Source organism: Chiloscyllium plagiosum, chromosome 25, assembly GCF_004010195.1.
Source record: "Chiloscyllium plagiosum isolate BGI_BamShark_2017 chromosome 25, ASM401019v2, whole genome shotgun sequence".
NCBI classification, from domain to species: domain Eukaryota; kingdom Metazoa; phylum Chordata; class Chondrichthyes; order Orectolobiformes; family Hemiscylliidae; genus Chiloscyllium; species Chiloscyllium plagiosum.
Window position 1 is genome coordinate 42931432 of NC_057734.1, and position 15092 is coordinate 42946523.

Consider the following 15092-nt stretch of genomic DNA (forward strand, 5'->3'; position numbering starts at 1 on the left):
TCCCTCAACAATTTACACTGTCTCTCTCCTCTCTCACACACACACACACACAAACCATCTGGCAATTAGATATGCATTTATTCATCATCTCACAGTGTGACAACTGATCATTAAACAAACATATTACACTCTCTTCAGGTAGCAGCATGATAATGAGAAGGATATAAGAACAAAGTATTATTAGGAGCAGTCCCTCTCTTCTGCTAGACCGTTCATGAACTCATGATTGATTAGCTTTAATCATTCAAGTTAAGGTAGATTAACTCTACTTTCCGGCCTTATCCCCTTTGCCTTTGTCAATTCATGTTCAAAAACCTACCAACAGTGTTCCAAGCACTTTATGACTAAAATTCCACTGCTATCCAAATATATAATTCCAAAAAAATTTGTAGAACAAATTTTCTTCAAGTTTCCTCAAAATATTTGAGTTTCAACAAGGTCACATTTCACTTTCTAAAGGGCAGAGAATGTTAATTGGAGCGATCAGAATCAAAGTAAACTCATTAGAGTGTGAATTTATATTTAGGATTTCTGCAGGACATTCAATTCCTATCCACGACTCACACCCTCTGTTTGATGGGCCGAATGGCCTTACTTCCACTCCTATGTCTTATGGTCTTAATTGGAGCGATCAGAATCAAGGTAAACTCATTAGAGTGTGAATTTATATTTAGGATTTCTGCAGGACATTCAATTCCTATCCACGACTCACACCCTCTGTTGCCAGAGTTTCTGGTCATGCTTCAGGGCGGCACGGTGGCACAGTGGTTAGCACTGCTGCCTCACAGCGCCAGAGACCCGGGTTCAATTCCCACCTCAGACGGTGTGGAGTTTGCACGTTCTCCCTGTGTCTGCGTGGGTTTCCTCCGGGTGCTCCGGTTTCCTCCCACAGTCCAAAGATGTGCAGGCCAGGTGAATTGGCCATGCTAAATTGCCCATAGTGTTAGGTAAGGGGTAAATGTAGGGGTATGGGTGGGTTGCGCTTCCGTGGGGCGGTGTGGACTTGTTGGGCCGAAGGGCCTGTTTCCACTCTGTAATTAATCTATTCTAAAAATACTCATTATTGTGACTTGGAAGTCCAGTGCTCCTCCTTCAGAATTGACGATAGCTCGGGAAAGGCTGTATCGGGAAAAGGGGAAAAGGAATATGCGATACGTGGAGTCAGAGCTGAGGGGAAAAGAAAGGCAGTTAGGCAAAGAGATGGATAGTAGTAAGCCAGGGAGAGAGAAGAACTGCTAATGGTGACAATAAATAGGTGAAAACGAGTTGGTTGTGCTAAAAGCAGCACACGTTATGAAAAGGCCTGTGGTGTGGGAGTGGGTAAAGGACCTGGAAGATGGTGTTCAGGTTCTAAAGTTATTAAACTTGATATTCTGTCCTGAAGGCTGCAGAGTCCCCAGTGGAAAATGTGATTTTGTTCTTCCAGCCTGCACTCAGCCTCACTGGAGCACTGCAGCAAGCCCGAGACAAAGGGTGGCCAGAGAACATGGTGGTGTGTTTAAGTGACAGGTAACTAGCAACTCAGAGTCATTTTGAGGCCAGAACATAGCTGTTCCGCAAAGTGATCGACCAGCCTGTGTTTCATCTCTGCAGTGTAGAAAAGACCACACAGTGATCAGCAAATACAGTAGATTAGATTGAGTGAAATAGTTAAGATTATAATTCAGTAGACTAGATTTAGTTGAGCTTCAACTCAGCAGTAGATTAAATAACATTTCATGTGACAATATCTCATTCAACTTGCTGCATACATTCTTGAAAGCTCTGCTTCTGGATATATTATATAATAAGACAACCATGAAGGTAATTATGATTTTGTGCTACTGGGGACTGTGGAAATGAATATTGGCAGAGGTGTACAGGGGTGGCTGTACACCTCCATTTTATACCTTTTTAAAAATTTATTCATGGGATGAGGATGTCACTGGCAAGGCCAGCATTTATTGCCCAGCCCCGGGAGTAGTCAAGAGTCAACCACGATGTGGGCCTGGAATGAAGGGCTTATGCCAGAAATGTCGATTCTCTTGCTCTTCATGTGCTGCCTGACCTGTTGTGCTTTTCCAGCACCACACTCTGACTCTGATCTCCAGTATCTGCAGGCCTCACTTTCTCTTTAGATTCTTAATTCAAATTCTTCTTGTTTGAATTCAAATTCCACCATCTGCCACGACAGGATTCAAACTCAGGTCCCCAGAACATTACCTTGGCCTCTGGATAATACCACTAGGCCATCATCTCCCCAATACCCAGCACCCAATTCCAAAATTACCCCCATTGTGATAAAGGACAAATTGCTCCTGCATAGACTATGCAGGTATAACAAGCTCATAAATATTCTTTTCAATAATTAACATGTTAATTTATAAAACAAAGCTTTGATAATTTATACTATTTTGTAATATTTCAGTAAAATTTTAACTGAAATACATTGGCTGGTTTGTAACACTTTAATCAGTTTTTGGATTGTGCATTTTTAATATGTATTAGACACTGTCTATGTAATGCTGGAGTTATTTTGCTGTCACAATCCAAAGCTTCTGCCTTCACTCTGAATGATGATGAGTCGCTCTGTATTCCAAACATGTACTGGCAGCCTCCTGGACGCATGATGTGAAATCAAATGTCTTGCAAGTCATTTAGAGCACAGTACTCCCAAAGGAGGGGAGGCTCTTCACCGTCCACCTTCAATCTTTATGCCAAGAAGGACAATTTCAGCTCATTGTTAAACACCAATGACAGAATTTGATTGCCTGCTTCAGCTGATCCATTCTCTTGCTCACAAGTCAAAACATATCCAATCATTTTCTAGAAAGCAGGATGCTGACACTGTGTAGCCCCCTTTTTCTTGCACAGATTCTTCAATAATAATAACTCTGATGATTGCTGCTCCATCTCTCTCTCTCCATTTTTATCTTTCTAGAATCATCTATAGTTTTTGGGAGCCATCTGCTTTTGCTTTTCATGTGTCCCCAACTCCAGCCCCAGTCTGTTTCAGGAGAGGTGAGGGCACATGTGATACAAATGCATCTCATCGCCAGATGTCTGTGCAGTGCAGAAAGTAGGGTTCCAATCTCTTCCTAACAGATTCCAGAGTCATGTAGGCCAATAATGGTCAGCCTGCCTCATTCTACTTTTCTGAACATAGGAACAGGGAGTAAGCCACTTGACTGTAGCCTCTTTCTGCTATTTAATTAGATTATAGCTGATCGATATCTCAACTTCATTTCGCACACTAAATAGAAACATAAGAGTTGGCATATATCATTCAGTCCATTGAATCTGCTTTTCCATTCAATTAGATTCTAGCTGATGATCCAGATCAATGCCTTTCTCCCCACATGCCTTTATACCGTTAGTATTTAGAAATCTATCAATCTCTACTTTAAATATACTCAATGACTGAACTTTCACAGTCCACTGTGGTACAGAATTTCAAATGTACCCAAATTGCTGGCTAAAAACAATACTCTTTATCATAATCCTAAGTGGCTTTCCCATATTGTTAAATTCCCATAAGTCCAAACGGACTGTGCCTAATCATGTTATTGTTATCCAGGTCTCTATCTTTTCATAACAGACCCTAGCATTTTCCTTATTGCTGACGCAAGGCCAACAGGTTTGCGATTCCCATTTTCTCTCTCCTTCCCTTCTTAAATTGTGGGGTGACATTAGCTACTTTCCAGTCAGCATACCATTCCATAATTTATACAATTTTGGAAGAATAAGCACCTGTGTATCTACTGGCTCCACAATTACTTCTCTTAACACTCTGGGATGTAGAGTATCAGATACCACAGACTTATCAGCCTTTAGTCCCATTAATTTCTTCAACCTTCTTGCTAATACTGAATGTCTACAATTCCTCATTCCCCCCAATCCCTTGGATTTTTAATTCTGGAAGATTTCCTACACAAAAGTAATCCTTAATATACTATTCTACAAAACTATCCTTACCACATTCTAGAAACTCATCCACCACAGCATGAGTGGTCATTAGATTTATCCAGGCTATTTGCAGAATGAGGTGTCTCATGATTTTGAGTTACCAATTCGACATGATTCTCTAATCCCCCAGTTAATACCACACTGAAGTCCAGGAACTGAATATTTAAATATATTTGACATTTAGGAAGGAGGAGCTGAAGGAAAAGATGATATTAGTTCCAGTCCTGTTAAGATGTAACTCGTCCAATTTGTACAAGTCACACCAGTCCCAGAACAGATGCCAATGCCTCAAAAAACAAATGTCCTCCCACCTACAGCAATTCTCCAACCACATGTTCATTAGCATGTGGAATAGGGTGTAATCCTGAGATTACTGTACCTGAAGTCATGCTTTTTCATTTCCTTCCTAACTCCTTAAAATCTGCTTCCAACACCACATCCCCATTCCTACCTATGTCATTAGCACCAATGTGGGCAGTCCAACCTCCTACAGAAGGTTGCCATGCAGTTCCTTCTTGGGATCCTTGATCCTGGGACCAGCAAGGCAACATACCATCCCAGAGTCATGCTTTCTGCCTCAGAATCACCTATCTGTGGAATCCCTTGCCAGTGTTACTCTCCCACTCATCTTCCTCCACTCCTGTACAGTTGAGGCGCCCAGATTAACTTGGTCTGGTTGCATTCCTTTGAGAAATCATTGCCCTTCACCACTATCCTAAGTGGAAAACTGCTTAGCAAGTAAGATACACTCAGGGGACCCCTGAATTGCCTGACTAGTTCTCTTAGACTACCAGCCAGTCACCCGTTCCTTCTCTGCCTGTACACTCCTAATCTACTATAGTTGTCTGCCTTGCAAATGCTCAGCATGACTCCAGCTGCTGGCTGACTCAGTGTTCCCCAGCAGATGACCCTTCCCTGCAAATCCATTCAGTTGGACAAACGGCACACGTATGACTTCCCACATCCTGCAGGATATATATACCCCTTTGGCATCATGGTAGCCCACAAACCCACCAACATACTAAAACAGCAGCTAATGAACTTGAAAGACCCTATATAGACAACAAGCAAAACTAATATCTTTTACAAAACACCGTGCAAGAACTGTAACGAACACTACTTACAGAAAACTAGCCACCAGGATACATGAACATCAATTAGCCACAAAGTGACATGACCCTCTCTCACTAGTATCCTTACATACAGATAAGGAAGGACACCACTTTGACTGGGACAACACATCCATCCTAGGACAAGCCAAACATGGCATTTCAACTGGAACTCTAATCAACAAACACATTGAGTTAGACCCCATCTACCACCCCTGAGAAAAAGAATAGGAAATGACATCACCACAGGAAGTGACACTGACCCAAAGACACCCAAACATATAAATAGAAAGCAGGAATCATCAGCAGTGCTTCGCCCGGAGGCCCACTGAAGATGTTACCTAGTAGGGTGATGAAACGTCTGGAAATGAGCCTTCCAGCTCAGCGAGCAATCATACATCCAGAACCTCAACCTGAGCTACAAATCTTCTAAAAACACGCTACTCCCTGATAGTTTTTCAATACCGCCCTTAACATTTTCTTTAATCAGATTAAACATCTTCATTACAAACAATCCTTAATCTTCTATACTCAAGGAAATACATTCCTTGCCCATGAAATCTGCTCTTATAAATTAATGCATTTCACCCTGATATCATCCTGAACGTTAAACTGCAGACTCAGCTACTATATGATTTACTGGTATTTCAGTCAACATTTCAGACGTACGGGGTGCACATGTGTCATACGCAGGCAGACAGAGGGGGACAGGATGAACAGCAGAGCAACAGGCAAATAGTGTTCCACATCACCTAGGCAGCATTACTACACAGAATAGAATCTGTCCTTTTTGCAAGAAGTTAAACATAAAAGTTATTCATTTGTTGTCAAGATCTGTCATCAAGAAGTCAACTGGCAGTAATCCTATCAGGATTAGATACCATCAGAAATCATGGGGCTATTTCATTGCACTCAATCAACTCTCAAATCATTTGCAAAGATATTCAAGTTGCTAAAAATCATCACTGCAGATAAGAGATAATATGGCACTTATCACCACAGGATTCCATGCCTAGCACATCCTCAAATTCAGTTCAAGTGTCTGTTACAACCGATGTCAGTTGTGCTAATTTAGGTGATGAAGAGGTGGGAGAATCATCAATTTGCATTTTATAATAATTATTGTCAAATTCTGCTGTACAATTAACACAAAATTACCCGGAGATTGGCAATGTAACTCAGAGGCCTGATTTGTTGGTCTCAAGTGTAACGGCATTACGGTATATTTTAATCAAAAAGCACTTAGCTGAAATCATTTATTAGGCAGGAAATACTGTGAATATTTAAATATATATCAACTTGTATCTGACAAGAATGAAGTAAAGCTCAAACCTCCAAAAAGAGATACATTTCAGTCGGAAAATGTCCAACTTTCTAAACTGATCAGCTAATTATAAACTATACACAGCCTGAAAACTGTGTGACAATCAGTTATGTTAATGAACAAGTTAGAATATTTATTACAAATTCTGTAATTCGGTATATTTAAATCAAGCCTTTCCTCACGGCGGAGCTGTCATCACACATTCTGCATGCAGCACGATATATATTTGAATAAAACTGTAATGCATAGTGTGTTAAGTGCGAGTTAAGATTTCCCCCTTGCACACTGTTTGAGTTCTAGACAAACCAGTGTGTTAGACTGTGCTAAAGTTAATGCAAAATTAAGTATGAACTGACAACAAATGACATACCGGAAAAGACTGACTGATCTATCATATCTCTCCAATACTTGGGGTGCATAAAGTATTGCAACTAGATGCTGTCTACCTCCCCACAAGCCTTAGACATTGACAACAACTCAAAATAAAAATCACACTGGCAATGTACACATTAACTGTAATCCACCTACCTTTTATAGGATGTGATCTCTGCCCCAGCCAAGAACTGGTCCAGCTCCCTTGTGAAGGCGTGCAAAAGAAAGACTCTCATTCATTTTCTATTTTTCAAACTTTAAAAAAATCCCAAAGTGCTTTATAGCCCCTCAAGTATGGTTGTAGAAAGCACAGCAGACTTCCGTAGGTAGAAATGTGATAATGATGGCAACTGAGGGATAAACACTTGTCAGGATACCAGGAAAAAAACACTTCTACAATTCATTGAAATAGTTCCAGGAGATCCTTTATATTCACCCGAGAGGCAAGGATGGTCTCAATATGACATTTCATCTGAAAGGAAGCATCTCTGACAGAGCAGTATCAATCTGGACTGTATGCTCAAGCCTTGAAATTGGTGCTTGAATCCAAACCTCTGACTCAGAGGTGACATGCTGCCAAGTGAACCACACCTACTTTAGAATAAAGTAGCACCTTGGCAAAATAGGATACATAAGAACAGAAGGAAGAGGCCATCTGGCCCCTCAATCCTGAGGTGCCATCCTGAGGAAGTGACAAAGATGATTAATGAGGATGGGGCAGTGGATGCTGTCTACATGGACTTTACTAAAGCATTTGATAAGGTCCCACATAGAAAGCTAGTCCACGAGATTATGTCACATGGGAATCATGGTGAGTTGGCAAGCTGGATCCAAATTGGAAGACAGAGGGTAGTTGTGGAGGGGCATTTTTCTGACTGCGACCAGTAGGGTTCCACAAAGATCAGTGTTGGATCTTTGTTGCTTGTAACATATATACACATGATCTGGATAAAAACATAGGTGGTCTGATTAGTAATGTTGCAGATGACATGAAAATTGGCAGAGTTGTAGATGGTGAGGAATGTTGTCAAAGGATATAATAGGATATAGATCAATTGGAAAGTTGGACAGAGAAATGGCAAATGGAGATTAATGCAGACAGTGTGAGCTGTTGCATTTGGGAGGTTGAAAACTCTAAATAGCAGGATCCTTAAGAGCACCGATAAACAGAGGGATTTTGGGTTCCAAGTCCATCGCTCTCTGAAAGTGGCAACACAAATGGATAAGGTGGCAAAGGCAGCATATGGCATACTTCCCTTTATCGATTGGGGCTATGAATATAAAAGTTGGCGATTCATGTTATAGCTGTATCAGCCTTTAGTTAGACCACTTTTGGAGAAGTGTGAGCAGGTCTGGTCACTACATTATAGGAAAGACTTGGATGCTTTGGAGGAAGTGCAAAGGAGGCCTGAATGGCAGTATATTAGCTATTAGGAGAGGTTAGACAAATTTGCATTGTTTTTGCTAGAGTATAAGAGACTGAGGAATGTCCTAATAGAAGAACATAAAATTATGAGGAGGTATGGAATAGGATGGATAGTCAGAATGTTTTTCCCAGGGTGGAAAAATCAAATACAAGGGGCATAGGTTTAAAGGTGAGGGGAAAGGTTTAAAGGAAACGTGCAAGAAAGTTTTTTTTAAATAAACACAGAGGGTGGTAGGTGACAGGAATACCACGGGAACTGGTCGAAGCAGATATGCGAGCAATATTTATGAGGCATTTAGACAGACACATGAACAAGCAGAGAATAGAGAGAGGTATACAGACCATGCGCAGGCAGATAGGATTAGTTAAGAATAGCATCATAGTCAACACACATGTGATTGGCCAAAGGGCCTGTTCCTATATTTTACTGTTCTATGTAAATTCAGCTCTGGTAGGATTTGAACCCATGTTCCCACAGCCTTTGAAATATTAATCTGGTGTCATTGGCTATACTACTGTCCTTCCTCAATAGGTAACAGGCATCAAGAGAAGTGGAAGATGTTTGGAGAAAATGCTGAAAATAAACATGCTGATAACAAAGGCAAGGTATAGTGGGACAATATGTATTTAGCATCCGTTATGACTGGAATAATTCTACAATTTTCTTTTAATTTTGTAGCATTGTTTTCTTCCCAAAATTAATTTTCTTTGGATAAACTATAAGGATTGGATTATAAATAGTGATGTCTGTGAACTACATGGGTTAGTTCTTTTTATTTCCACTGTAAAAACTGATCACAATCCACGTACAAATGAACCAGCCTGGCTAATCAATAGCAACTACATAGGAGGACAAATTAAACCTGGTAACCAAGTTCTCTCTCTCTCAAACTCACAGGCCCCTCAACCCTCTACGTCTGCTGAGCAAACAGTAACAGTCCTGAAGCTTTAGTGCTCTATTTCACCAGGGACAGGTGTACTGTCACTTAGACTGAGACATGTTTCAGCCTCTTCAACCCTGCACAGCACCCTCCAGGAACTCTGATGAGTACCATGCCAAGAACTAAGACAGCAAAAACCCTTTTCTTTCCAGAAATCCCTTAATTTTCTCTCTATCATATTTCTAACTCACTGAAGGACATATCTGGTCAAGTGAGACTGCCACCAATTTAATGACACTGGCTGCCTGTCAATGTTAATATACCACCCATGACATCCTCAGCCTCGCAAGAATCACAAAGTAACTCTTGTTGTCAGAGAGCAACAACAGGACATTGAGATGTCCTGGCTAGGCAATGTACAAATCGTTGTCATCCAGTCTGAGTGTCAGATCAGCTAACAGCTGCAGGCAGGGGCTCTCAGCCACATCCAAAAGTATTGCTGAAGGACACAGAATTCCCAATATTCCTTACAAACAAAAAGTATTGTGAATGCTGGAAATCTGAAATAAAAATAGAAAGTGCTGCAGGCAGTTGCAAAGATGGAGTGGACAAGTCAGTACAGTATTCCTTGAGGAGAAGGCTGAAATTCAAAATCATACAGACTTTGGACAAAGGAGAAAATATTCTCATCTGTGAAGGGATCGTAAACCAAATAGCACAGATTTAAAGTAAAAGATGAAAACATAAACAAAAAGGAAAAATTTTTACATGGAGAGAAATCAAGGTCTGGAATGTACTGCCTGAGAGTATTTAAGGAGACAGATTCAAATGAAACATGCAAAAGAGAATTAGACTGTCATCTGGAAAGGAAGAATATGCAGTTACACTGAGAGAAGGCTGGAGGACAGAGCTAAGTGATTTGCTCATTCAGAAAACCTGTCCAGACACATTGGACTAAATGGTTTCCTTCTGCCCTATAACAACTATGTGATCAGGTAGCCCATGTTGGGTGAGAAATGGACTTAATAGTTCAGGGTGACGACCTTACATCTGTAAAAAGGCTAAAAGAGGAGATTTTACACTGTATATCATGACTTGTCTTCCACCTCCTCTTTATAAGGGAGGCGTTACCCTCTCCTTTCTTCGATAACACATCTAAGACGACATGGGGAATTGTTGGCTGGAGCGGACACCTTTTGCCCGTGGGGTCATGATTCCCCCCACCCCTCATTTCATCTCCACCCACAGGTAAATGGCATAGGACTATACAATGTAGGAAGGTCCCAATTGTGTTGTTTATTGATCTTACACATGTCAATAGTGTGGTTATCATTGATGAGTCAGGTTTCCCGGAACCAGGAAGGTCAAAGTTTAGCCAGGGTTAGTACTCCTGGGGGTAGTTTTCTGATGGTCATTACCGGACTACATTTATTTGTAACATAAATTGGAAAACAAAGCAATTTGGATGCTTAGTTATTTTTATAACTCAAATCAAATGTGGAGCAGTGTGCTGTACACTGATTTGATGCACTTGAGCACACAACTTTTGCTGAAACTAAATTTAATACTTTGAGAGTCACGCTGGTACTAGGCGTCTTTGGGTTGAGAAAAGTGAGAAACTTCCCAGTAACAGCTTTCAGATTGATGTTAAGTAGCAACTTTGTCATAGAGCTGAGCACAAATTGGACTCAGACCTCAATAATCTGGAAACAAGTCAGATCTTGCTCTCTCCCACTTCCCTCCAAAGTGGAAAAGAAGAAAAACACTCAGACCATACATAAAAGAAAAACTTCAAACTGAAGCCAAGACCCAGGTCCATGTGACTGGTTACCAAATTGAGGATCTCTGCAGTCAACATGATTTATTTGCTAGAAAACTTAATTGAGAGAAGGTCACCTCATTTCTCCACAGATCTTGTCCCTTCTTAACCTGTATTTTCACAAAAACGGTTTGTCTCACCTGTAATGTTCATGTTAGATGTGAATGATTTCAATTTGATTTATGGCTGTTAAATGTACCGAGGTACAGTGCAAGGTGTTGTCTTATGTACTTTACAGGCAAACACAAGTGCATCAGGATAACAGAACAGAGTGTTGGATACAGTGTTACAGCTGCTGAGAAGGCGCACAGAGAGATCAACATTAACGTTAATGAGGTCCATTCAAACATCCGATAACCGCAGGGAAGAAGCTGTGCGTGAATCTGCGCGGTAGGTGTTTACAAACTTTTATACCTTCTGTCTAAGGGAAGAGGGTGGAGGAGAGTATAACTGGGGTGGGAGGAATCTTTGATTGTGTTGATTGCTTTACTGGTGCAGCAGGGAGTATAGATAGAGTCAATGGATGGAAGGCTGATTTGCACAATGGTCTGGACTGTTTTCACAACCCTCTGTAGTTTCTTTCATATGTGTTTAGTTTAACTTTGAATATTAGCAATTAATAATCTATTTTCCCACATGTTAGAGGATAAGTTTGTTCGAATAAGCTTTTGTGCCCTTTGGCATGAGCTTTATTTATATTAGATAGTGGTCAAAGATAGGCAAATTAATTAAAATCATTAAAGTGGCCATTTTCTCTTTGGGATTACTTGTGGAACAGCTGTGCTCAATTTCCAACACAAACTTCCCATTGTACAGTACAGGTAGATGAGAATATGTGGATGAATTTCCTGCTTTGTGCCTTCATTGACTACAAATAAGTCTCTTGATCACTAACTGCTTACTCTTGTTGTAAGATATCTTGGAAGGAGAGAAGTGGAGAAGACTGGCAAGAGTAATAACCCTGGTCTGTACTATCCTCATGGTTTCGTGGGCAAAGGCAATGATCCCTCATCTGTAACGAAACTCTGATAGCTTAATCGTTTAGTGCTAAACTATGTACAAAATTTCCTGATGCAGGTTCCATTCCCTTGGATCCATTCACACAAAGAACATTGTGGTGTACAGCAGCTCACCAGTGTGATCATACCATCAGCTGTTGGTCCCAGTTTTGCTTTGTCCTGTCCTCTATTCATCAGAAGAGGTAAGCTATTGAAAAACAATCTATTTTTCAGCTGTCACAGCAGAATTCAGGCCTAACACTGGTTAGCTGCTCATCCATCTCAGCACTGTCAGCAGGTCCTGATTGGATAATAATTGACCATTGATCAGATTGTCTTTCCTTCACAATTTCCAGTAATTTATATAATTAACAAGCAAAAGTATTCAAAGAATATGTAAAACAAAAAGCCACTGGACTTTAGCTCAACAAAACCTGGAGACAATGTCAGGAAATTAACCTCCAATTCCTGGAGAATTCAGGACAATCTTGGGAGGGTTAGAAATCCTCAATTCACTGTAGGAAATGTACTGGGATAATACAGCTTGGAAGGCATTAGATAAATTCTGTGGTTACTAAACCTGGTAAAAAGACACATCATGCTTGAAGTGATATGCACTAAAAAGCAATGAACTGAAAATATAGAGCTCTCTGAATGGGCGTGTCTTTATGGAGTTGCCCCTTCTGGTTGAGAGTGTGTTGCTGGAAAAGCATATCAGGTCAGGCAGCATCCGAGGAGCAGGAAAATTGACGTTTTGGGCCAGAGCCCTTCATCAGACTCTTTACCTTCTGTTCATGGTGCTGCTGACAATGATGGAGTCAACACTAACACAGGATGCTGACACTTGGTAACCAATGTGACATTGACCAAACTAAAAATCGACAATGCAAGGTCTCCTCAATATTTTAAGGGCTAGCTTGCAGTCAAAGTTAGAATGGTTACTCAGCGAGAAACCGAGAGTGCCAGCATTGCTTACATTTATAGCACTGTTGAATCAAAAGCAGGTTATAACCATTCCTGAAGAAGGGCTTATGCCCGAAACGTCGATTCTCCTGTTCCCTGGATGCTGCCTGAGCAACACATTTTCAGCTCTGATCTCCAGCATCTGCAGACCTCACTTTCTCCTCAAAGATATAACCAATCACCCCTCAGTGCAACTGAAGGAAAAGAATTCTCTCATTCCTGGATAGCCACATTGGTCAGCCAAGCGTTGTTCCCACTTCCAAAGAAGTTGCTTCCATAACATCTACCTCACAGCTCTAGGGACTCTGGTTCGATTCCAGCCTCAGGCAACTTTCTCCCTGTGCCTGCGTAGGTTTCCTCCAGGTGCTCCAGTTTCCTCCCACAGTCCAAAGATGTGCGGATTAGTTGAATTGGCCATGCTAAATTGCCCATTGTGTTCGGAGAGGTGTAGGCTAGGTGCATTAACTAGGGGAATGGGTCTGGGTGGGATGCTTTCCGGAGGTTCGGTGTGGAACTGTTAGGCCAAAGGGCCTATTTCCACACCGTAGGGATTCTACACTTCTGTGATAAGAGGGGCACATTTCCTCACTAACACACCCATTTTGAGAGATCAGAACTGGGGAGGAGCCTACTTCTTAATAAATGCCCTAATCCAATGGTGAAAGGTTATATTCAGGCACATTCCAGTATTTATTTGTGGCTTTTTATCTATGAGGTAACCAGCTCAAGTCTTGACTGGTTATTGTCAGGAAGGTATCACAGACTAAACCCATTTCCTCCCAAGTCCCAAAGAAGAGTCACATCGTATTCAAAACATTAGCTCAGCTTTTCTCTGTCCACAGATGTTGCCAACCTGCTGAGTTTTTCCAGCACTTTGTTTTCATTACCAATTCTGCCCTTCCAAACACATTCCAAGCAAAGGTGCTCTGATAACTTCAGTGGTGGGGACACATCTAGAAAAATTACAGGTCATTCTGCAGTAACATATGTTTCGTTAACGTGAATTCGCTATAACGTGATTGACGAATTAGGGACACTGTTTCTAAAGAGTGAACTTTTAAAGTTCGATTACATCACCATCACTTTACGCACTGTTTCTAAAGCGAGATTTTTCTATAATACAGGATTGCACAAGAGCACACAACCATCTCGTTACAGAAGAACTACCTGTATTCAGGACAGAAGTAGTATCACATGGAAAAAGGTGGGTTGATTAGGTAGAGTCAGCATGGGTGTCTAAAGGGGAAATCGTGTAGAACTAACTTGGAGTATTCTTTTTAAGAATAACAGAAAGGCTTGATGAGGGTAATATGTTGATCTGGTGCACATGGATTTCCAGAAGGCTTGAGAGGAAAGAAAGAAGTCATGAAATACAAAGGACAATAGAATGTGCATGTAAAATTGGCTGAGTGATAGGAAACAGAGCAATGGTCAATTGGATAGTTTTCTGGCTAGAGAATGGGACTGGAGGGCCTCACATGCATTGGTATTGGGACCCTTGCTCTTCCCGATATAGATCTTGGTGTGCAAGGGGAAATTTCAGAGTTCGCAGAAGAACTGTAAACTGTGAGGACAGTGCAGAACTTCAAAATGTGATAAGACAACACGTCAGACATGTTGGTGTGAAAGATTCACCATCACAATAGCATGAAAGACTAGATAGGAGACTGGAATGGAATCCTAAAAGGGTAGGGAGTGGGAGTAACTGTAGCCAAGGTGGCTGAGGAAGTCAGTGGGCTTATAATCAAAATTAGTTGATAGCCTGGTGACAAACAGAGAAGTGAAGGAAAAGGAGGAATGATGCATCAAGTGAAACTGAAAGTAGGATCTAAATTGGAAGACAGGTTTCTGAAGCTTTCCAAATCAGGGTGAGAGCAGCATCAATACAGTCATCACTGTCCCAGAAAATAAGTTAAAGCAGCACCCCCTCAAATCCCTGTCTCAATTATCTCACTCCACCCTCCTCAGACTGCACTGGAATGAGGAGTGTTTCACACATTCCAGGACCCATTTGTGGAACACCTTTTATGTGAAGGAAATGAGAGGAGTGAAAAGAAAAACTGTTCAGTGAGGGAGCAAGTTTGATCAGGTCAAGGTTGAGGGAAATTGAGCATCCACTCAAGGGCATTATGTTGAGGTTGTACAAGACATTGGTGAGGTTTCTTCTGGAATACGGTGTCCCGTTCTGGTTTCCCTGTTAGAGGAAGGACATTATTAAGCTGGAGAGGATTCAGAAGAGATTTACCAGGATGTTG

At 41.2% G+C, this 15092-nt stretch overlaps 1 protein-coding gene across 14 annotated transcripts in view; it reads right to left on the bottom strand.

The window, feature by feature from the left end:
• LOC122562796 (oxysterol-binding protein 2-like) overlaps window positions 1-15092 on the bottom strand; it is a 334280-nt gene that overhangs the window by 61625 nt on the left and 257563 nt on the right. For 13 of the 14 annotated variants that reach the window (XM_043715995.1, XM_043715998.1, XM_043715997.1 and 10 more), the window contains one exon: window positions 6907-6954. The exons of the other annotated variant lie outside the window; for it this stretch is intronic. In XM_043715995.1, the coding sequence (XP_043571930.1) occupies window positions 6907-6954 (48 nt within the window). The remainder of the gene's footprint in view (window positions 1-6906; window positions 6955-15092) is intronic. 14 annotated transcript variants of the gene reach the window in all.